Below are 23,964 nucleotides of genomic sequence, written 5' to 3' on the forward strand. Positions count from 1 at the left end.
CTACAACACAAAATGCCACTGTTATTGACTGTTGCTATCTCACAATTTTTCACCACCTTCATGGTCCCTTCAAGCATATTTAGTAGTAGAGCACCATTTGGCTGTTATGAGCAACTACAGGCCTGATGCATAGCTAGACACCATCTTCGGAGAGAATTACTGATGAGAAATCTTAGCCCATTCCTCATGAGCATTGCCTTCAGTTCACTAATATGTGTGTGTAGGTCTTGTCAAAGAAAAATCAAGTATTTGCAGAAAAGAACACTCTGCCTACAATGTTGCATGGCGGTGGCTCCATGACGCTTTGGGGCCATTATTATTCTTCTGGCACTGTATACGTGTAGTATGTGATGTGAAAGATGGATTCAGTATTGGGAAAGCCTAAAAAAAGTTAAACCTTTGGAGAGGAACCTAACACTTGTGCGCTATTGGACCTTCCTTCAGGACATTGATCCCAAGCATGCCTGAAAACCCAGTGAGGCTTCATTTCAGAAGTTCTGAAAGATTCTGGAGTGGTTGTCTCAGTCACCTCACTTGAACTCCATAGAAAATCTTTGATGAGATATGAAGAAGGCGGTTGCAGCACACAAGCCCAAGTGAACTGGATGCCATTGCTAATGACAAATCAACTAAGATTCCTCTGAAACACTACCAGATGCTGGTGTCTTGGTATGTATCATGTCTGCAGCATGTCATAACAGCCAAAGCTTTCCTACCAAGCACCATGATTTTCATGGCTTGAATATTTAAGAGCCTGCACTTGTCACTAAAAGTATTCATTTGTCTTAAATTTGGGAAACCATTTGTTATATTAGTTGTTCTAATGTAGTTAACTTGTTCTTGTTTTATTGGTTTATTTCCAACAGTAGAAAGTTTGGAAATGTTGCTAATAAACTTAATTTACAATGGAGGTTGAGTAATTTTGATTGTAACTGTATAGGGCTTAAAATATAAACAATATGAACCACTATATTTTAACAAAATATTCCCAATGCCTCGGTTTACACTGGTATCAAGCATTTTAATTTGGGGATATAATAAACCTATTTTTTTTTCTTTAAAGCTAGTTCAACATTAGAGTCCATTAGAGTTAATCCGGGGTGATGTAACCATAATTCTAGTGCAAAAGGAGCTGAAAATAACTTTAAAAGGTTCCCTTAAAACCTGGAAGATTCAAAGCAATATATCAGCACTATCAGTGCTTAGAGTAATAATACTGCTCAATAACACTAAAAAAAAGCTCTGTTAATGGATAAATCACATACACTATATACTACATTGTATCACGCAGTTCTACAATTTACCTTATAACATGTCTGTACTTCATAGTCTGTTTGGTTATCATTTTTTTTCTTCCAAAGACATTGTGCTTATTATTTCTTTGCATATTATTTCATTTTTCCAAACATTTGAATAAAGATAGATTACAGTATAGATGTTTGCAAAAAAATAAAAAATCTAAAAAGATGTATTAAAATAATCAGAGAAGAGGGAAAAAATTCCTCTTGTGTTCTTTCAATGCAGTTCCCAGCAGGAAGATCAGGATAGGAGGCTCCCGCCTGCTCCAGATTAAAGGAACACGCAGTTTCCGGGTGAAGAAGGGGGGCTCCCTGTCCAGCATTCGCCGGGCCGGCAGCCTAAAGAGCACCAAACTAACACGGCAGGACTCAGGGTCCGAGAATGATGACATCCAGCTGTCACAAAGCAGGGACACTGTTACTGACATAGGTAACTCAGAGAAGACATTTGAAGGGGAGTCATGGTTCGGAGGGGAGATAAATACCTCTGCTAAGATCCAGTCAAGACAAAGCAAGTTTTCGCACCCATCGTCACTAATTGTTGATTAGATAGATTTGAGGGAGAACAAACATTATGATCATAATATTTTGTTTTTGTAATAATTGAAGAAAATGAAAAATGATCTCAGACCATAGATGAACACACAGCCCTACATTTGCAATTGTTAGCATCACTTCTAAATATTCAGACTGTGGACCCCGCTAGTGGCTAGGAGGCACCTTGTTTAACAACAGATATTCTGCTGCTTTTGTAAGAACATATTAATATTTAAGACTTTTAGAAGCATCCATACAGCACACCATTGCCAGCACAACTTAATGGAGACAGCTTCTACACCAAAATAATACACTGTCGTATCTAAACACAGGTATATATAATTCTAGATGATTTTCTCCGAATTCTGCAGCTTTTTAGATCAAATCTTCAGCATAGCTTTTTGCAGATCAATTGTATGGTTTGCAGCATCTTTGAGATGCAGGGAATTCGTTCTCCATTTTTGTCCCATCCCCCTGAATAAAGGGGACATGTGCCAATAGATGTGCTTGTCTTTGCCACTCCCAGCTAGTGATCGGTAGGGGGTGGGAGTTGGGTTAATGTGTTGTGTCGCTCTGTCGTGAAACCATCTGTGCATGGCTGAGCCTTTAGGTTAACAATGAAGACTTTTTAAATGTTGGGTTGTGTAATGGCTTATGGCTTGTTTAATGTTTGTTTTTGAGAAGAAGGGAGCCCATGGAGCGCTAGTGAGCCTAGTATTGAGCCTGATGGAAGCAACATTGGCGCAGAAGAGAGCTACCACCGTAATATGTCTTGGTTGCATGTAAGTAGTGTAACATGTATTCATGGGTTTCAGAAAAAGACTTCATTAAGGCTGGTTTCACATTTGCATTTTTTTTCGCGGTAATTTAGCGCTAAATAGCGCATGCATTTTTTTTCCTATACTTTGCATGGGATGCGCTTATGTGCGCATACACATGCGTTTGTACGCGTTTTACCGCGCATGCGTTTTTTTGCGGTATGCGCTCGGGAGCACAAAATGCAACTTGTTGCATTTTTTGTGCGTCCGATTTGCCTCAAAAAAATGCATGCGCGCGCAATGTGTTTTTTTACAGCAAGACACCCATTATAAGTCTATGGTGAGCATATGTGCGCATTGGCATGCTTATGTATGCGTTTTTTTGCACATGCGTTTTTTTTTTACCATTAGTTTAGACAATGGAATTTAGGGGTTTGGGTAAAGTTAGGGTTAGTTAAGGGGGTTTAGGGTTAGGGTTAGGGTCAGGGTTAGGGTTAAGGTTAGGGTCAGGGTTAGGGTTAAGTATGGTTTGGTTAAGGGTTAGGGTCAGGGTCAGGGTTAGGGTTAGGGTTAGGGTCAGGGTTAGGGTCAGGGTTAGGGTTAAGTATGGTTTGGTTAAGGGTTAGGGTCAGGGTTAGGGTTAGGGTTAGGGTTAGGGTCAGGGTTAGGGTTAAGTATGGTTTGGTTAAGGGTTAGGGTCAGGGTTAGGGTTAGGGTTAGGGTCAGGGTTAGGGTTTAGTATGGTTTGGTTAAGGGTTAGGGTCAGGGTTAGGGTTAGGGTTAGGGTCAGGGTTATTGTTAAGTATGGTTTGGTTAAGGGTTAGGGTCAGGGTTAGGGTTAGGGTTAGGGTCAGGGTTAGGGTCAGGGTTAGGGTTAAGTATGGTTTGGTTAAGGGTTAGGGTCAGGGTTAGGGTTAGGGTTAGGGTTAGGGTCAGGGTTAGGGTTAGGGTTAAGGTTAAGTATGGTTTGGTTAAGGGTTAGGGTCAGGGTTAGGGTCAGGGTTAGGGTCAGGGTTAGGGTTAGGGTTAGGGTTAGGGTCAGGGTTAGGGTTAGGGTTAGGGTCAGGGTTAGGGTCAGGGTTAGGGTTAAGTATGGTTTGGTTAAGGGTTAGGGTCAGGGTTAGGGTTAAGTATGGTTTGGTTAAGGGTTAGGGTTAGGGTCAGGGTTAGGGTTAGGGTTTAGGGTTATGGTCAGGGTTAGGGTTAGTAAAGTCATGGTTTGGGTTAGTGTGAGGGGCCACCTAATGTTGGAAAAAAACGCAAACGCGGTAAAAACGCACTAAAAACGCATACAAACGCATAAAAACGCTGCGTTTTTTTCATGCATGCTCATAAAAATGCTTGAAAAAAACGCAGCAGTTGTATGCTTTTGTATGCGTTTTTCAATGCGTTTTTTTGCGGGAAAAACGCGCTGCAAAAAAAAGCAAGTGTGAAACAGGCCTTAGTGCCTTATGTGTAAAGTAAATCATACCATGTTGGAATTTTCAAGTTGTCTAGTCTCTTGCAGGCTCCATCCCCTCAATTGTTCTTTACACATAACATAGAAGGAAAGAAAAAAAACTTAAATTGTGTTTCTTCCCCACAAAAAAAATGTTCTTGACCCATCTACTGTTCCGTTCAAGCTGTGAGCCTTGCAGTCGCTGAGATTACTGCTCTTGGTACACTTACAATTCTGGATAGAGAATTAGATATTGGTGAAATTGTGCAAAGAGAAATGAGAAAGGTAATGTGCAGAAGATATTTGAGAAAATCAGTATTCATTTCCATATTATTTAATATTACCAGGTTATGATCCTACTATGCAACCAACAAAGCTTTATATGCACCCATGTGGATTACTGCCACCCACACTGCTATCTACACCACAGCCGATCGTGTGCTCGGTTGGTAAGAGCCATTAAACTGCTGTATGGAGACACTGTCGATTCACTCAAGGAGGACAACTTGGGCATTGGCACCGGTCTTAGAGGCAAAAAAGTGAAAGAGGTTTGTTTATACTACTGAAGCCTTTATTAAATTGTTTGTTAGAATAAGAGTACAATAGTTGGTTTATAATATAAATTAACGTGGTAATAAGTAATGAAAATAGAACATGTAAAGTGAGGTTAAGGAAGTTTTCCATTCTTACTTTGGTATGTTGCATACATAATCTAAGCTCCTTATTGCTGTTCAGGTGTGTTCTCAGTCATGTGGTTCTCCTGTCTTGTGTTTTTCCTGTTAATTGCATTTGCCTCATGTGTTTGCTGATTGGGTCATTGTGGTTTAAATAAGACCTTCATAACTGAGGGTGAATGACTAGCCAGAAACGCATCGGTTTCAAATCCCTTGTGTGTCGTTTTAATGGATACAAGATTAAAGAATTATTGACTTTTACCTACCTTTGGATGTGCCGTCTCTTCCGTCCTCTCTTGGTTCATTACTGCTGTGCTGCACCAGCCAGAACCTTGGCACTCTTTGGACCAATCCTCTTTCCTGCATTGGAATTAGCGTGATCATGCTTCTTCACCTCTCCTCTTTATTAAGATAATCTCATACAAATATAATACAAATAGGGTACTATCTATTCACACCCTGATGGTTAATCAGAGGGTGGCAAATAGACAAAAAACATATACCTCACATCTCTACATACAGGGTGAGCTGCACCCAGCACCACCACTGTCATAAGCCACTTGCCTCTGCGTTTCATTATCCAAACCATAAACAACTCATCAGGAGACTTGTATATGTAATGACCTATATTTCACTTTAGAGAGATTGACCACTTAACCCCTAAAACATGAATATCCATTGTAGAGATATTCACATTTGTTGCTTTCCACTTGCAGTATGTCAAATCTCAGCTTTCAGTCCAACTGTGTGTTTAAACAATCTTGTTTGGGGGCATGTGCTTTCACCCCTCACTCACACATGCTGCAAATCACAGCTCAGCAATGTGTATAGTGGCTTGATCAGCTGTTGATCTGTGATTGGTAGCATGTGGGAGGAAGGGGTGAAAATGCACACCCCCAGAGAAGACTCTGCACAATCACCCAGTTGGTCTGCAAACAGAGATTTCACATGCAATGGAAGTAGCAGAATGATGATTTTATAAGGTAGTTATTGTCATTTTTTTAAGCAAGTGACAGGTACTCTATGTAATCTCTGCAACTCTTAGGCCTCATTCAGATGTCTGTGAGTCATGTACGCATTCTATCTATGTTCTGTGAATCTACTATAGTCTATGAGGCTATTTAGGTACATGTTCATGCATTTTTGCCGATCAAGTGGTTTGCACACTGATCAAACACTGGTGAAACTCGGATCCAAAATACTTATCAACAGAGATCTGTGCTTTTATATACATGAAGAATCAATGACTGAATGAGGCATTAAAGCTATACTACTACTTTTTCTAATACAATCTCCTCTATATGTAGATTTAATCATAGTTCACTGTACCATCAAAGTTTATCATATGAATGCATCCAGGGGAATAGGGAGCAGAGATTTACAGTGGTTGTCAGCAGAAGCTGCAGTAAATATGACCAAATCGTTTTCAAACAGACTTTTCAGCCATTGATGGACAGGATGGTAACTAACAATATAGAGAGCATTTTACAGGTCTGAAAGGAGATAAATATAATTCATCAATGTAAACAAGCATCTGTGTTATCTGCTTACTTAGTGCTCTGATAAATCCTGCCTTCGAACACCATCTCTGAAGAAGAGGGTGACGGAAGCAAACTTGGAGGGGAAGAAGGACAGTGGGATGCTGAAGTATATAAGGCATCAGGTATATTGTATTCTTGCATTGACCATACAGTTGTTATAAACTGAACAAGAGGAATCACTAATAAGTATTTAGACAAGTAAATTCCGCAGACTCCCTGACCAGGAGAATGCTTATCAATTACAGAAAATTGCCCATAATTAGAATTATTTACAGATGCCACTGATACCTTATAGCAGGATCATAAAGGCTAAAGAAAAGACATCGTGGGTTGATCTGGAAGACTAAAAGTAGTGAAAGCGTTTTGCAGTACCGTCGCAGAATAAAAAGCTACTGCTCACAGAAAGTCTTGAAATAGGTAGAGATTAGTGATAAGGTAAATATTATCCGAGCATGCTCGGGTGCTAACTGAGTGACTTCAGCATGCATGAATAATATGTTTGAGTCCCCAATCCAGCATGTCTTGGGGCTGTTCAACAGCCGCAACAAATGCAGTGATAGCCTAACAAACAGACAATCCCTTCATGTGTTGCTGCTGTCGAAAAGCCGGGAGACATGCAGCCGCGGGGACGCAAACATATTTTTCAAGCATGCCGAAGACACTTTGTTAGCACACGAGCATGCTCCGATAACACCTTAGCCAGGCATGTTCACTCATCACTAGTAGAGCGTGTAGCTATTTTTTATAGGGAATGGTTATCTCCATGTTTTCAGGTTTGGACCAGCCCCTTTATCAGGATGCTTATATAGGCAGCTAGACGAAGGGGTCGGTCTGAACCTGGAACGCATAGATTAACATTTTCCAATAAAAGACAGCACATATGGAAGGAGAATGTCTCCACTGCAAAACTATTAACACATGACCTAAACTGACATCCCAAACAAGGAAGGACAGCACTAATTAGAGAAGCAGCCAAGAGGCCCATGGTCACTCTGGAGGAGCTGAAGAGATGCACAGCTCAAATGGGGAATCTGTCCACAGGACAACCTGTTTGAAGACCTATGAAAAACAGTGCAGGCGGCTTTTTATCCCGTGAGGTTACTGAAAAAGCTCTTAGTACTTCAAGACTTTCCAGTGGCACACAGTGCCCTATCGGGGCTGGAATCAGCAGCAGCTGCACACATGCTTCAAGAGGTCTTGTAGACCATGCCCCTCCTAATTGACCATTTTTTTATTATGACCACCTTGTTATATTGCTGACTATGCCTCAAACACTGACTTTTTTTGTTCAGTTTTGGTAGTACGCAATGATACCTGACCAAATTGATTGATAACTTGCTCCGTTTATTCATTTTAGGTTATGAGCTTGTCTCCTGCTCCTCTGTCTTTGTTGATCAAGGCAGCCCCCATCTTGACAGAGGAAATGTATGGGGACATCCAGCCAGCTGCATGGGAGCTCCTATTGAGTGTAGATGAGCACATGGCAGGGGCTGCAGGTGAGGGATCTTCTATGAGAACACAAATAAAGTTCACATATGCTTAAATATATTGCAGCACATTTTTCAAACAAAGTGTGTCAGAATTCTGGTATATTTTACACCAAAAAAACTATCTTTCACAACATGAACCACATTTGCATTGCCTTGAAAATGAATTCATACCCCATAAACATTTCCACATTTTTTCACATTACACCCACAAACTTCAATGTATGTTATTGGCATTTTATGTGATATACCATTACAAAGTAGCAATTTTTGTGAAGGGTAAAGGAAATGATACAGGGTTTTCTAAATATTTAAAAAATATAAATCTGAAAATTGTGATGTGCATTTATAGTCAATACCTTGTAGGACCAACTATCCCAAAAGACTTGCAGCAGTAATTGTTGCAAAAGGTGGTCCTACAAGGTATTGACAATTTTCAGATTTATATTTTTTAAATATTTTGAAATGTATGTATCATTTCCTTTACATTTCACAAATACATACTACTTTGTGTTGGTGTATTACATAAAATACCAATAAAATACATTTAAGTTTGTGAAAAATATGGAAATGTTCATGGGGTATGAATAATTTTTCAAGGTAATGCATATTTGTTTTAGAAAATTAGGGGACGGGGATGCTTGGAAAAGGTACATGGCTCACTGAAAAAAGGACTGTGGTGGTGTAAACATAGACTAGACTTAGAAAGATTTATTAAGTAGCATGAATTACTTGATAAATTTGGCACATTTTAAGACTGTCTTAGTTTGCACTAAGAATTAGACAGCACTGATAAATATGGCCCACTATTCTCTATATGTATTTGCTCAGTGTGTCTTTTAATATTTGACATCACACCCACTATGTATATTCACCAAAACTCATTCAATGTTATGTGCAGCTTTTTAAAGAAAAGAAGCTTGTAGCTCGGACATTGTATAACATATCATGAATGCTGTTGCAGCTGCCATGTTCCTGCTTTGTGCTGTGAAGGTACCGGACGCAGTGTCTGAGATGTTAACTTCTGAGTTCCAGCATCCAGAGACAGGGCAGAGACTAAATGCTATTCTGAAATTCCACACACTCTGGAGGTTCCGATATCAGGTTTGGCCAAGAATGGAGGAAGGAGCACAGCAGATTTATAAGGTTTGAGATCTCTAACTGTTTGCCTGAAGGTTTCATTGTACATTTTTGAGACATTTCTTCCGTTCCAATCTTAAAAGTAATAATTTAAATGTTACAGATCCCTCCCCCCAGCATTAACTTCACATTACCATCTCCCATCTTGGGTATGCCATCTATTCCAATGTTTGACCCACCTTGGGTTCCTCACAACAGTGGAAGTGTTCAAGACCCAATTAGTGAGGATCAGTCTGTAAGTAGCAGATTTTATGTTTATACTGAACATCTGTCTTTTTTTCTAGTTAAATTCTTATATAGTTCTTTGGACTTATGGATAAATGACTGAGAGTAAAAACTGTCCTTGATTTGTAATGGACAAAGTGTTCCAAACTTGTGGCCAAAAGTAAATTCCTGGCACTGCTGTGTGCAGATCTTGTTTTTGTAAAAGTAATTTTAGAATCTTTTAGAGAAGAGCTATATTCATAGACCGCAATGTGTGTATCTCTTCATTACAGAATAGCTGTCTACAGATTGACTGTAGAAAGCTATGACGAAGGAGAATCACTCTTTCCCATGAATTAATTGGATTAACACTGCCCTTGTCCACCGACCATTCTGGTCTACAATGGCAGACAGTATTTAGTTCTGCACTTGGCATCATTGGTCTGGCATCCTGGGTGCCTTTGGTGACTATTGGGCCCCGCAACATTATGATGTTGCAATTTGTAGTGGCGCCTATTAAGAGCGCGAGATACATCCAAGATGCCAGACCTAAAATGCTTGGTAGAGAAGTGAAGAGATGCTGCCATGGAGTATCAGATTGGCACCAGACCAGGGTAGCACAAAGAGATTTACTCATTTCTACATGTAGGGGCCGAGGAGGACCTTCAGCACCTTAGATATGCAACTTTTTCCTGTGGAGAAATCTGCCAAACTTCCACATGCAGATAGACCTTGATTGACCTTTTGCCATGGCTTTTACTCAGTGACAAATCAATTATTGAAGCATTTTACAAATCTGCGATTAAACAATCTGCAGCTAAAAGAACAACAATGCATTTTTCCCTTTGAAATCAATAGGAGGCAGCTTGTGGTTGGTTTTCATATGGATTTCTGTGCAGAATATGTGAAAAAACTGCATACTTATATGAATCACGAATGAATGCTTGCTCCATTACAGAATGGGAGCAATAATTGTTCTCCATTATTTTAGCTTAGCTTCCTAGGACCCGAAATCCTAAGGCTATGTTCACACGTAGTGTTTTTGCTGTTCTTTTTTTTGCAGGCAAAACCTGCACTCTTGGTAGTAAGAAAGCTGCTTACAAAAAGCAAGTTTTTCTGTGTTTTTTGCTGCGTATTTGCCGAGTTTTTTTTTTTGCTACGTTTTTAAATGCCGAAAGAAGTGAAAGGCTGCAGTTTGTAAAAATGCAGCAGTTTTCCAAATCAGTCAGGAAAAAAAATGCGTGTGCGTGAGATTACAGAAATCTCATAGCTTTTGCTGGTACTGTAAAACTCAGGTTAAAATTTGGATAAAAAAACATAGCAACAACACAATGTGTGAAACTATCCTAAATGGTATAGTTAAGTATGATACTAGTAGCATTGTATCAGATGAGAATGCCTTTTGTTATGCTTACTTTTTTCAATGACAAACTACAGAAATCTTTCTCTGCTCGTGCTGTGTCACGATCCCACCAGCGGGCTGAGCACATTCTCAAGAACCTCCAGCAAGAAGAAGAGAAGAAGCGCTTAGGCAGAGAGGCCAGTCTCATCACAGCCATACCAGTGACACAAGAGGCCTGCTATGAGCCATCTTGTTCCCCCAACTCCGAGCAGGAGGAGGAAGGTGTGTTCTGAGTTCAAATGGCTTAATTATGGGAAATGTTTATTTTCCAGATTTATTTTTAGATTATATATTGTAGGAGTTTAATCCCCCTGGTAATCGGTAGCGTTCACACAAGCACAGGACTTTGATGCCATAAACAGAATAATGTCTATTTCCACAGGTTGCACAGCACCAAATACAAAATCATAAATACAAATCTCCAGCTTTGTCCAGGCGCTAACTAAATAGTGTAGTCCTTGACTACTTCAGACACCGCTGAGCTAGCTAAGAGCGGTCAAACAAAACAGCTATCATCCATAGCAACCACTGATACTTGTAGTTTGGTGCACATCGTCTGTGTAGACTCTTCATAGAGAGATTCTGGCTGGTCTCTCTCTCTTCAGCTCCAAGACACATCTAGCCTGTTTAGCTCCTCCAGCAGACTGATTTAGATAAACACCCAGCCTAGTTATATGCAAAGCTTAGCCAGGTGTACCTAATCAGACTCTCAAAAGCTATGATTTAACCCTAGCGTACCTGACGTCTTGCTGCATAGTATACGGAATAAATGATAAAGATTGTCAGCTATGTGTTAGGATTTAGGATGAAACTGTCAAAGTTTTGAGCTGCCCTATTGTAGGGTTGTAAATCTTTTTGCTGTCCTTGCTATCTCTGAGAACTTCCATAGCCCCTGCTGTATATATACTTCCAGCATGCATGAGTACATGTTTTTCAAGTTAATAATATGAATTAGCTGAAGAATAATTACATAGTTTTAGCGCTTTAGATTTTAGCAAATTAGTCATTTATAAAGTTAAAGTACAAGGATTGACCCATTGGACAATAATCTTTTAGAAAGTAGATAGTTTCTGAATTATATAATATGACCTATTCTTCTGATCTTTTTTTATTGTAATTCCTTGTAGTAGAGCAGGTTTCACCTCTCTATTCTTTTTGCCAGTAGAAGAACCCACCAATCTGAATTCCCGTCGTCTGTCTGTGAGCCCATCCTGCACATCAAGTACTTCTCACCGTAATTATTCCTTCCGCCGTGGGTCCGTGTGGTCTATTCGCTCTGCTGTCAGTGCTGAAGGTAAGACCTGGCTGATAAAGATGAGATGCTACATATTTTTGGTCACATAGTAGAATTAGCACAACCTCATTATTAAACTTTTTTTAGATGAGGAACATGCAACAGAACATACTGCAAATCATCATGTGTCTCAACCACCCCAACCGGTATTCCCTGCATGCATTTGTGCTGCTGTGCTACCAATCGTTCATCTCATGGAGGATGGAGATGTCCGTGAAGATGGAGTGGCAGGTCTGCTTTTAAAAACAATTGCTTTTTTAGTCAAGTTTCTTAAATTCTCAAAACTAAGGGAAATAAGTGTTCTGAAAATAAAAATTAGGTTTTCGCAAAAACAGCTGTATTAAAGAGAGTTTCCCACGAACAAAGTACATTTTAATCAATAGATCTTGAAATGATATTAAGTTCCACAGCTATAATAATAATAATAATTTTTATTTATATAGCGCCAACATATTCCGCAGCACTTTACAATTAAGTGGGGACATGTACAGACAATAAATTCAATACAAGTTAAGACAATTTAAACAGTGACATTAGGAGTGAGGTCCCTGCTCGCAAGCTTACAATCTACAAGGAAATGGGGGGGACACAGTAGGTGAAAAGTGCTTGTTATTTCAGGTGTGGCAATTATAATAGGGACTTTCATATAAAGCTGCATGATCCGGTCATCAGCCCGTGTGTTTAAGTGCAATAGTCAAGTATCAAGTGCAGTTATCGTGTGCATGGAGGGCTTGGAGACAGATGAATAGTAGGGTGCAGATTCAGAATAATATTTGGAAGGAGGGAACAGGGCAAAGTTAGCTTGCTGAGTAGTTAATGTGGTAGGCTTGTTTGAAGAGATGGGTTTTCAAAGCGCTCTTGAATAGGCTGGGGCTTTGTATCAGTCTGATCGTCTGGGGAAGTGCATTCCAGAGAGCTGGCACAGCGCGAGAGAAGTGTTTGAGACCGAGGTGCGAGGTTCAGATTACAGGGGATGTTAGTCTTAGGTCATTTGTAGAACAGAGGGCACGTGTAGGGTGAGAGACAGAGATGAGAGAGGAGATAGAAGGCAGTGCAGAACTGTGGAGAGCTTTGTGGGTGCGAGAGATGAGTTTATACTGGACCCTGTTGCGAATAGGTAGCCAGTGTAATGACTGGCACAAGATGGAGGCATCGGTGAAGCGACTGGACAGTTAGATGTGTTAAAAATGTTTCTGTGCTGGGATAATCTTGTAAATGTGCCCCTGCTATGGACTGTGTAATGGCTGTGGCTAACAGTGCTGGCCTGCTGCAGTATTCATCCTCGTTGGCATTTTTCGTGTTTTTTACTTCCTCACAACCTGTTATTTCACTGTTTTTTATTGTTTGCACCAGCTCATGTAAAGAACGTGCCTTTAACTCTGAACATTTGGTTTTCTTTTCATTGTGAAGCAAACAATAAATAGGACAAAATAACTGAAAACTTCAATGTGCATAACTATTCGCCCCCTTAAAGACACTACTTTGTAGGGCCTCCTTTTGCAGCGATTACAGCTGCAAGTCACTTAGAGACTTACCCAATAAGCTTTGCACAAATTGCCACTGGGATTTTTGCCAATTCCTTAAGGCAAAACTGCTCCAACTCCTTCAAGTTAGATGGTTTCCTCTGGTGAACAGAAATTTTCAAGCCTGACCACAGATTCTCGATTGAATTAAGGTCTGGGCCTTGACTAGGTTACTCCAAAACATTTACACGTTGCCTCTTAAACCACTCGAGTGTTGCTTTAGCAGTATGCTTTGAGTGATTGTCTTATTGGAAGATGAACCTCCGTCCCAGTCTCAAATCACTGACAGACTGAAACAGGTTTTGCTTGAGAATATCCCTGTGTTTCGCACCATCCATCTTCCCCCAGGCTCAGGCCATTTTCCCTGTTCCTTGTGCCGAAAAACATCCCGATAGCATGATGCTGCCACCACCATGTCTCTCTGTGAGAATGGTGTTCTTGAAGTGATGAGCCGTGTTGGTTTGGCATCAGACATAGAATTTAACTTGGTAGCCAAAAATTAACATATGTTCAAACATTAACATTGTCAAAGCTCAGGCGAAACGTGCATTAGGCAGGTGCAGTGCATGTGCATGCGGGGTCTGTATCCACGGGTCAGTAGATTCACCAACTTAGACTATTTAGTGCTGATGCATTACACACAAATCAGATTATAAAAATATTTAAACATAGGTTGTAATGTAGCAAAATAGGTAAAAAGCCTAGGTGGGGGAGATATTTGTGCAAGCAACTGTAAGTCACTTATGATATGTGAGTGTAAAGATGGCAGCAGGGATTCACAGCTGCTGCTTTCTGTGAGGTAGCACATTTTCCTTCCTGTTTATCTGAAGAGTGAGTGTTTTTTCTTCCTGTGAAGCCCTCTGAGCTCATCATATATCAAATCAGTGACATAAGACTTAAGTGGGCCCCAGAGCTCCTACTTCACTGACTTTATTTATGATGAGTTCAAAGGGCTAGAAAACCATCAGAAACAGTTGCTCCTGTGATAAAACAGGCATAAAAATGTGTTACTTCACCAAAAGAAGTAGATGTGAGCCCCTGCTGTCATCTGCATACTCACTTATCATAAGCGGCTTTTGCTTCCTTTCCTGCCCAGGAGCTGTGGTATGTGGCTGCAGTAGCCCAGCATGATCGGACACAGCCATTATACAGTACACAGCAGGGGCATATTTATAAGATTATCTCAGCACGGGAACATTTTTTTCTAACACAATCAATTGTGGAACTTATTATTAATGCAAGAACTGCTGATTAAAATGTACTTTATTTGTTGTACAAAACCTTTAAGAAATCCATGCACTCACCAACATGTTCATATGCAGTCCTCTGTCCTGATCTATAATAAACTTCTTATACTTAGTAGTCTAGAGAGTTTGGACACCAACACCTTGATAACATTTCCCATTTAATACGGGGTATTAAACGCCTAAAAAAAAGTTACTACTTAACATTTGTGCAATTTTAAATATTGCTAAAATCATTCATTAAAAACAAGTATGGTGTATATATAAAATATATAAATATGTATTGAATTCATATAGTAAGGAAAATTAATTAACATTATAATTAAATGGGGTCAAAATTTGGATTCATATGATGGGATTAACTGGAAAAATGTGTATCAGAACATTAACCCCTTACTGCCATCAGACGGGATAGTACATCCGATGGCAGTACTCCCACTTTGATGTGGGCTCCGGCGGTGAGCCTGCATCAAATCCGGGACATGTCAGCTGTTTTGAACAGCTGACATGTGCCCACAATAGGTGTGGGTGGAATGGCGATCCGCCTGCAGCTATTAACTAGTTAAATGCCGCTGTCAAACTCTGACAGCGGCATTTAACGCGCGCTTCCGGCCTTCGGGCCGGAAATACTCGCACCGCTGACCCCGTCACGTGATCAGGGGTCATCGGTTAATTGGCATAACAACCACAGGTCTACTTGAGACCTCTATGGTTGTTGATGTCGGATTGCTATGAACGCCACCCTGTGGTCGACGCTCACAGCAATGCAGTAATTCTGCTACATAGAGGCCATCTGAGCATCGTCTATATGTAGCAGAGCCAATCAAGTTGTGGCAGCTTCTACCCTCCCATGGAGGCTATAAAAGCTGCCAAAAGTGAAAGAAAAATAGTTTTAAAAATATAAAAAAACAAAAAATATATAAAAGTTTAAATCACCACCCTTTCGCCCCATTCAAAATAAAACAATTAAAAAAAAAAAAAATCAAACATACACATATTTGGTATCGTTGCATTCAGAATCACCCGATCAATGAAAAAAAAAGGATTAACCTGATCGCTAAACGGCGTAGCGAGAAAAAAAATTGAAACACCAGAATTACCTTTTTTTTTGGTCGCTGCGACATTGCATTAAAATGCAATAATGGGTGATCAAAAGAACTTATCTGCACAAAAGTGGTATCATTCAAAACGTCAGCTCGTCACGCAAAAAATAAGCCCGAGATCACAACCTGAAATCACGAAAAATGGAGATGCTACGGGTCTCGGAAAATGGCGCAATTTATTATTTTTTTTAGCAAACTTTGGAATTTTTTTTCACCACTTAGATAAAAAAGAACCTAGACATATTTGGTGTCTATGAACTCGTAATGACCTGGAGAATCATAATGGCAGGTCAGTTTTAGCATTTGGTGAACCTAGCAAAAAAGCAAAAAAAACCAAGTGAAGATTTGCATTTTTTTTTGCAATTTCACTGCGTATGGAATTTTTTTTCCCATTTTCGAGTACATGACATGCTAAAACAAATGATGTTGTTGAAAAGTACAACTTGTCCTGCAAAAAATAAGCCTTCACATGGCTATATTGATGGAAAAATAAAAAAGTTATGGCTCTGGAAAAAGGGGAGCGAAAAACAAAAATGCAAAACCGAAAAAAGTCTTGTCATGAAGGGGTTAATAAAGTGTTCTTGAATAAAAAAATTGTGCAACTCAATTTAATATCACTAATTGACTATACTACGCTCAGATTTTTTTTTTTTATAAAACTGAATGTAGAGACAACATGGAATGTTATAGATGTCAAAAAAGCAAAAAAGGGAGGCAGGTGTTTTACTTATAATGTATGATTGCCCTCACACTAAGTTATTGGATCAAAGTATTTGAAATGATATTTAAAAATAAAAGTGGGATAACACTTCTTCCACATCCTGGTCTGGGAATATGGGGAGACTACTCTAAACTCAAAGTAAAATTTAGAACATTTATTACTATGCACTTCTACCTTGCATGACAACTTTTAGTCTGTAAATTGATATTGCCAAACTCTATATGCATCCAAACATAGTTAAATTTGCTTTAAACAATGAAAAAATATGAAAAGTTGTATTAAAAAAACATCTACAGGCCATTTATATGGATACACGTAAATAAAATGGGAATGGATGGTGACCCAGATTGGCACGCTGAACTTGCAGAATGGGCAAAACAAAACTTGGAAGAGGACCCTCAGTTTACACAGAACATTATGCTCAGTGATGAGGCAAACTTTTTTGGGTGGGCCATTTATATGGATACACCTAAATAAAATGGGAATGGTGACAGTTTTCTTGCGTAGGGTGTCTTGCATTGAAATCTGCTGCAATGATCCGGGTACTGCGTTCACCAAACATCAACACAATTTCTATCCGCTCCTCACATGTTAACCTCTGCGACATGTCAATGGCTGTAAACAAAGAAGAATAAAGTTATGTTAAAACCAAGTACACCATTGTTTTTCTTGTGAAATTCTCAATAAGTTTGATGTGTCACCTGACCCTCTTCCCATTGAAAAAAATAAAGTTGGTTCCAAAATGGCCAACTTCAAAATGGCCACCATGGTCATCACCCATCTTGAAAAGTTTTCCCCCTTCCATATACTAATGTGCCACAAACAGGAAGTTGATATCACCAACCATTCCCATTTTATTTAGGTGTATCCATATAAATAACCCACCCTGTACTTGGTAATAATGAAAATTGGGAGGAAATCTGGGAAAAATAATAGCATGGGAATAAATTACCCTATTAATTATGTTGATGATTGGACTACACAATACAGTACAAGCACTTTTCACCATTTATCTTTCGTGTCTCCCCTATTGCCTTGATTGTACAGTAAGTATGCGAGCAGGGCCCTCACTCCCCTTGGTATTTGTTGAATTATGTTTTACTCTGTTATGTCTTTATTGTCTGTACATGCTCCCTCAGTAATGTAAAGTACTGCTGAATGTGTTGGTGCTATAGAAATAAAAATTACAAAGGTATGCAAAATTTGGGGTTATGAAAATATTTCAAAATCCAATGACTCATACTTATGTTTTCTTATGCCCTGATTTAAAAAAACACTTTATTTTTAACCATCACATATGAATTTTGCACAAAACATGCGTGGAATTACATACAAGCAAGATGAGAAAGAAAAATCTTTATTGTAGCCAAAAATATACACTATATGTAAAAATGGTATCCAATGAGGTTCAGGAAGCATATAGCCATAAAATTAAATAGCCTTTATTCATATACACCAACAATAACATAAAAAAATATTAAAATTAGATATATATCCAATATACTATTACAAGGGACATACCGTATGTCTTGCCACAAATGATATTCCAGAAAACACATTATTGATGTTATAGCACAGATAGGGTGGCACTCCTAGATTATACAAGATATCACCAAAGATGTAACTTCAAAAATAATATACTGCTGTAGTGAAGGAACAATAATATATCCTGTGCAAACAAAGCCTAATAAAATTCTCAGGTTTGAGCCCAAATACTGTTAGACAAGATGTATATATGATAAGTTAGAGCATGAGGTATTGAACATAACATGTAAACTGCAAGAGTGCATATATAGGCTGGTCCTAAGACCTATAAAAAATGTTGCCCCTGCTTCTCATTAAGCTAGTGACAGCATTATGCTATTTAATCATGACTTAGAGTGGCCAGCATTACATATAAAGTGCATCATTGCATATGTATACAGGTCCTAAGACCTATTGGACATGCTGCCTCTATTTCCCATACAAACTTGTAACAACATGTATCAAAGTAAAAAGAACATATGACCTTGTAGGATAGCGCTGGTCCCCGACGCGCGTTTCGCATTAGCGTCGTCTCAGGGGGTTAGTAGATATGTAAAAATGTATTAAACATTCATTCTACAGCTTTATTGGAAATTAATTTTTGCACCTTTTCCTTTTTTCTTCAAAGCTTCTATTGATAGCTTTTCGCTTATATAAGGCCTGCTTCACTGTGACACCTAGGGGTATCATCGTTCCATCTCCTTGATATCCTGATGAAATCTTTCTGTTTGCTCTTCGCTAACAGCACCAAGGTTTTCATGGAAGTAGTCCAAATGTAAAAGGAAAAAATGTAATTTCAAATTCATCTGACAATCCAAGACTTTGAAACATTTCAGCATGTTCTCCATAATGGACTTTAATTTTGGATCTTAGTTGTTAGTTAGAAATTTCTTCACGACTTCTTTAAAAAAATACCAAGTTGTTTTCTCAACAGCTTTAATTTTTGCTTGAAACACATCAACATTTAACTTTTTCCAAACATCTTGACCCACTAAAATGCTTTCCTTCAGTTTTGGTTCAGACAGTCCGTGATACTTGGTACACAGTTACTTAAAAGTGTCTGCTTCTTTCGGTAAAGCTTTCACAAACTGCTTCATTAGTCCAAGCTTAATGTGGAGTGGTGGTAGGAGAGCTTTAGTGCGATCAATTAAACTTTCCGCAATTATTTTCTTGAGTCCAGGTTGCAGAGATGTTCTTGCTGACCACCTTTTTTGGCTCCGGTGATACGTCCTATCCTGGCTTTCTCATTCACATAAAAAGCATGGGTACTTCATGTATCCTCCTTGCTTCCCAAGGAGCAAACACAATTTTAAGATCACCACATATGCGGATCAATTGATCCTCAGAGTTACCGTATTTTTCGCTTTATAAGACGCACTTTTGTTCCCCCAAATTTTGGGGGAAAGTAGGGGGTGCGTCTTATAATCCGAATATACGGGGGAGGGGGTGTATATATATATATATGTACTGCAGGGTCCAGGGGAGGTGGGGGCAGCTTTGGAGCGGTGCTGTGAGCTGGTAAAAGCTGCCGGAGGGAGCCTTTGATCTCCTGCTCCCGCTCATATAATATGCACTGCCGCTGTCCATCACCATGGTGCTGAAACCGCACCACGGTGACTGGCTGGGGGAGCGGTGCATATTATAGCTGCCTGCGCCCTCCTTTGATCGCACATGATCCCCTGTGTTAGATATCGCCCCCATGCTGCTGCCCATAGTAAAATAAAAAACTCTTTCCTTACCTCCTCCAGCGCTGATCTCCCGGTGTCTCTGCTGCTGCTGTCATCAGCACTCTGCTGTGCTGATCACATGACCGGCTCTGAGAACCAGGAAGTGGAGGAGGAGCTCAACCACACTGAGGGAGACACGAGGAGGGACAGCGCTGAGAAGGTAAGGAAAGAGTTTATTTTACTAAAAGCAGCAGCATGGAGGCGATATCTAACACAGGGTGATGTGTGCCAGCCACAGGGGGGCCAGTGTGCCAGCCACAGGGGGGCCAGTGTGCCAGCCACAGGGTGATGTGTGCCAGCCACAGGGGGCCAGTGTGCCAGCCACAGGGTGATGTGTGCCAGCCACAGGGGCCAGTGTGCCAGCCACAGGGTGATGTGTGCCAGCCACAGGGGCCAGTGTGCCAGCCACAGGGGGGCCAGTGTGCCAGCCACAGGGGGGCCAGTGTGCCAGCCACAGGGGGGCCAGTGTGCCAGCCACAGGGTGATGTGTGCCAGCCACAGGGGGCCAGTGTGCCAGCCACAGGGTGATGTGTGCCAGCCACAGGGGCCAGTGTGCCAGCCACAGGGTGATGTGTGCCAGCCACAGGGGCCAGTGTGCCAGCCACAGGGTGATGTGTGCCAGCCACAGGGGGGCCAGTGTGCCAGCCACAGGGGGGCCAGTGTGCCAGCCACAGGGTGATGTGTGCCAGCCACAGGGGGGCCAGTGTGCCAGCCACAGGGTGATGTGTGCCAGCCACTGGGGGCCGTGTGCCAGCCACAGGGTGATGTGTGCCAGCCACAGGGGGGCCAGTGTGCCAGCCACAGGGGGGCCAGTGTGCCAGCCACAGGGGGGCCCGTGTGCCAGCCACAGGGTGATGTGTGCCAGCCACAGGGGGGCCAGTGTGCCAGCCACAGGGTGATGTGTGCCAGCCACTGGGGGCTGTGTGCCAGCCACAGGGTGATGTGTGCCAGCCACAGGGGGGCCAGTGTGCCATCCACAGGGGGGCCAGTGTGCCAGCCACAGGGGGGCCAGTGTGCCAGCCACAGGGTGATGTGTGCCAGCCACAGGGGGCCAGTGTGCCAGCCACAGGGTGATGTGTGCCAGCCACAGGGGCCAGTGTGCCAGCCACAGGGTGATGTGTGCCAGCCACAGGGGGCCCATGTGCCAGCACAAAGGGGCTATATTCAATATAAGGTGGCCATATCCAGATTAAGGGGGCTAATTTTAGGGTGGGGGGGCTATGAGGGACATATACCCTATATGATTTGTTAGACGGACACTGGCATTATAAGACGGACCCCATTTATTAAAAAATTCTCTATTCCTTCACCACATTTGGGGGTGCGTCTTATAATCAGGTGCGTCTTATAAAGCGAAAAATACGGTAAGTTTCTTGAAAATAAATTCTAAATTCTCATATCTTTCCTTCAAGTGGATAGATTTTACTACAGGCACTGAAGCATACTTGCTGCCATTGTGCAGTAGCACAGCTTTCATACTTTTTTGGATGAATCAATAAAGAGTCTCCACTCACTCAGTTTGTATTCAATATTCATTTTTCCATCAGCCCAGGAACATCACTGTAATACACTAGAGCACTCTCTTGAGAAAAATAAAGAAGGCATTTCTTTCCTCTGCTTCTGTACCATGAAAAACAGGTACCAGGCTAGCAGGTTCTTTTAGTCTAGAGCCTAATAGTTCTGCAGAATGTTTAGGAAGGTCCAAGTCCCTGACACAATCATTTAATTCAAGCTGTGAAAAAAGCTGTAACTCATTGTGACTCGGATGAAAGTCTTCATCAGAATGATGCTCTTTTTGTTCTGAATCTTCTAATTCTTGGACCGTGAGGCACAGGTCAGATCGCTAACGAAAGGTCCGAGTTTACACATATAATTCCCTTGTTATTTTTAAGATGGAATCACTTCACGCTGCACATACAAAAGTAGCAGTCATCTCTAGGATGTTGTGGTTCCCTTCAAATCATAGACACTCCAAAACGATAGCTCTCTTCACGTTAGACCACGGTCAAAGTTCTTCTACATAATCAGAACAAACTACATGTGGAACGCACGACTTTTACTGATCACCTAGTGTTACGCCAAAATACACATAATTCACTTTTATAGCGAAGTCCGTTATGTTCCTTTGTTGTTTCTTTGCTACAAAACAATCGCAAATGTAGCAAAAGCTGTCAGGTGAATTACAAAACACCCTTGTAGACATTTCGATCACGCTATTAGAAACAGAAGCTTAATCCACCACAACCACTAAATACTGAAAGGAATCATGGTAAGTGCACCACCACACTCTTATGAACTCTGTCTAAAAGAAAATCTGCCTTTGTTCACCATGGCAACCAATCACAATGCAGCTTTCAGTTCTTACATTGCTGAGGTAAAATAAAAGCTGTGCTCTGATTGGTTGCTATGGACACCACCACATTGTTATGAACTGTTAAATTAAAAACCTGTCTTTACTGGCCATAACAACCAATCACAATGCCGCTTTCATTTCTTACATTGCTGAGGTAAAATGAAAGATTTGCTATGAATGGATGTTATGAACACCACAACACTCTTTTGAAGCTGTTTTAAGAATATCTTCTATGCCCACAGCAGCCAATCGTAGCACAGAGTCAATTAATTTCTAACCAATCTAATGACACCAAAATCATCCACCAAAGGTCACGCAAAGGGGTCAAAAAATGGTGCAAGAAAAAGCCTGTGGAGTCAGTGTTTGTGAAAAATTTTTTACATGATGGAATTTTTTCGATAGCATTGAAAGTATTTAAAAATCATCTCTTTTCAAACAATTTTACCCTTGCAGGCCTATTAATTATTATAATAAGGTGTTTTGAGTGTTATCTCAGTTTTTTTTCTCACTCAACTGGGATGTGGATTGGTGGAGATAGGGTGGTTTGGGTAGCAGGATGACATGGGGATGAAAAATGTATAACTCTCTTACTCATTTTCTATTGTTTCTTGATTAGGTGCTGTTCAATAAAGGGAACAAAGCATAATTTACTTAAAGGGGATATTCAGGCTTAGAATAGTGATGGCCTTTTGTTGTGTTAAGGCCCCGTCACACATAACGATGTCCCAGCGATCCCACCAACGATCCGACATGGATGGGATCGCTTGGACATCGTTAGGCTGATCGCTGGTGAGCTGTCACATAGACAGCCCCTCCAGCGATCAGGACCAGCGACGCTGGTTTCTAATGTAAACATCGGGTATCCAGGAGCCGCTAGCGAGATCGCTGTGTGTGACGGGGCCTTTTGCTGTCAATATTAGATCGGTGATTGTCCAATAGACAGTTTTAAGAGGTCGTGGCGCTTGTTTGCATCCTTCAGCCTCTTCAGTGTTCACATTGTGCCATCTCATAAGTAGTAGCAGTGCTGGGTATGGCAGCCATGCCCAATTTAAGATGATGTGATAAGACCGGAATACCCTGTTACTGCTACAACTAGGTAGGTAAATGGAACAGTGTAAACAGTGAATAATCACGGCTTCATCAAATAACTGATCGGTGGGATGCCAAGAGTTGGATCCCCACTGATCCCAAATTCATTGACTAACGATTGACTGTCAATGTGCCAAACCTGGAAGACAAAGACAAATGTACCGTATATAGTTAACATTGACTATAATAATGCATTCTTCAGAAAGGCTCCACTTAGTGGTAGCAGCAGGCAACAAGTGTTTTATCATCTACCACTATGTAGGGAAATAGGCAATGAATACTGTAAACTGAGGTTTGAACTGAATTTGAACTTTTCCATTGTTGCTTTATTATTTGACCTAAATCATCCATATTATTACAAATACAATTTGATGTAGTATAAAAACTGACAAGAGAATACCTCTCATACCTCCCACAGACTTTTTATTGTTTCCGCAGTGAGTGCCGTAGCTCAGCAAGTTCTTTGGAATTGTTTAATCGAAGATCCGTCTACTGTGCTGAGACATTTCCTGGAAAAATTAACTATTAGTAATCGACAGGTAATGCACATTCTCTTTGTATGAATGTTTGCTGTGTATTTTCATACAATATTATGCTATATACAGTGGGTGCGGAAAGTATTCAGACCCCTTTAAATTTTTCACTCTTTGTTTCATTGCAGCCATTTGGTAAAATCCAAAAGTTCATTTTTGTTCTCATTAATGTACATTCTGCACCCCAATTTGACTGAAAAAAAAACAGAAATGTAGAAATTTTTCCAAATGTGTTGAAAAAGAAAGACCAAAATATCACATGGTCATAAGTATTCAGACCCTTTGCTCAGAAACTCATATTTAAGTCACATGCTGTCCATTTCCTTGTGATCCTGCTTGAGATGGTTCTACTCCTTCATTGGAGTCCAGCTGTG

General features: G+C 40.6%; 1 protein-coding gene across 22 annotated transcripts in view; it reads left to right on the forward strand.

Moving 5' to 3' along the window:
• Window positions 1-23,964, forward strand: part of LOC141054300 (protein unc-80 homolog) — a 305,587-nt gene that overhangs the window by 180,337 nt on the left and 101,286 nt on the right. For 19 of the 22 annotated variants that reach the window (XR_012221396.1, XR_012221397.1, XM_073551595.1 and 16 more), the window contains 11 exons: window positions 1,525-1,728; window positions 2,520-2,617; window positions 4,379-4,579; window positions 6,261-6,368; window positions 7,604-7,742; window positions 8,698-8,879; window positions 8,977-9,108; window positions 10,515-10,701; window positions 11,642-11,773; window positions 11,861-12,004; window positions 23,496-23,596. Coding sequence is in view for 20 of the 22 variants with exons in the window: in XM_073551595.1 (XP_073407696.1) it covers window positions 1,525-1,728; window positions 2,520-2,617; window positions 4,379-4,579; window positions 6,261-6,368; window positions 7,604-7,742; window positions 8,698-8,879; window positions 8,977-9,108; window positions 10,515-10,701; window positions 11,642-11,773; window positions 11,861-12,004; window positions 23,496-23,596 (1,628 nt within the window). In the remaining 2 variants the exon portion in view is untranslated. The remainder of the gene's footprint in view (window positions 1-1,524; window positions 1,729-2,519; window positions 2,618-4,378; window positions 4,580-6,260; window positions 6,369-7,603; window positions 7,743-8,697; window positions 8,880-8,976; window positions 9,109-10,514; window positions 10,702-11,641; window positions 11,774-11,860; window positions 12,005-23,495; window positions 23,597-23,964) is intronic. The other 3 variants (XM_073551596.1, XM_073551607.1, XM_073551612.1) reach the window with 1 other exon arrangement.

Source organism: Dendrobates tinctorius, unplaced genomic scaffold (genome assembly GCF_039654945.1).
Source record: "Dendrobates tinctorius isolate UK_male_01 unplaced genomic scaffold, ASM3965494v1 ptg000177l, whole genome shotgun sequence".
Classification (NCBI taxonomy): Eukaryota; Metazoa; Chordata; class Amphibia; order Anura; family Dendrobatidae; genus Dendrobates; species Dendrobates tinctorius.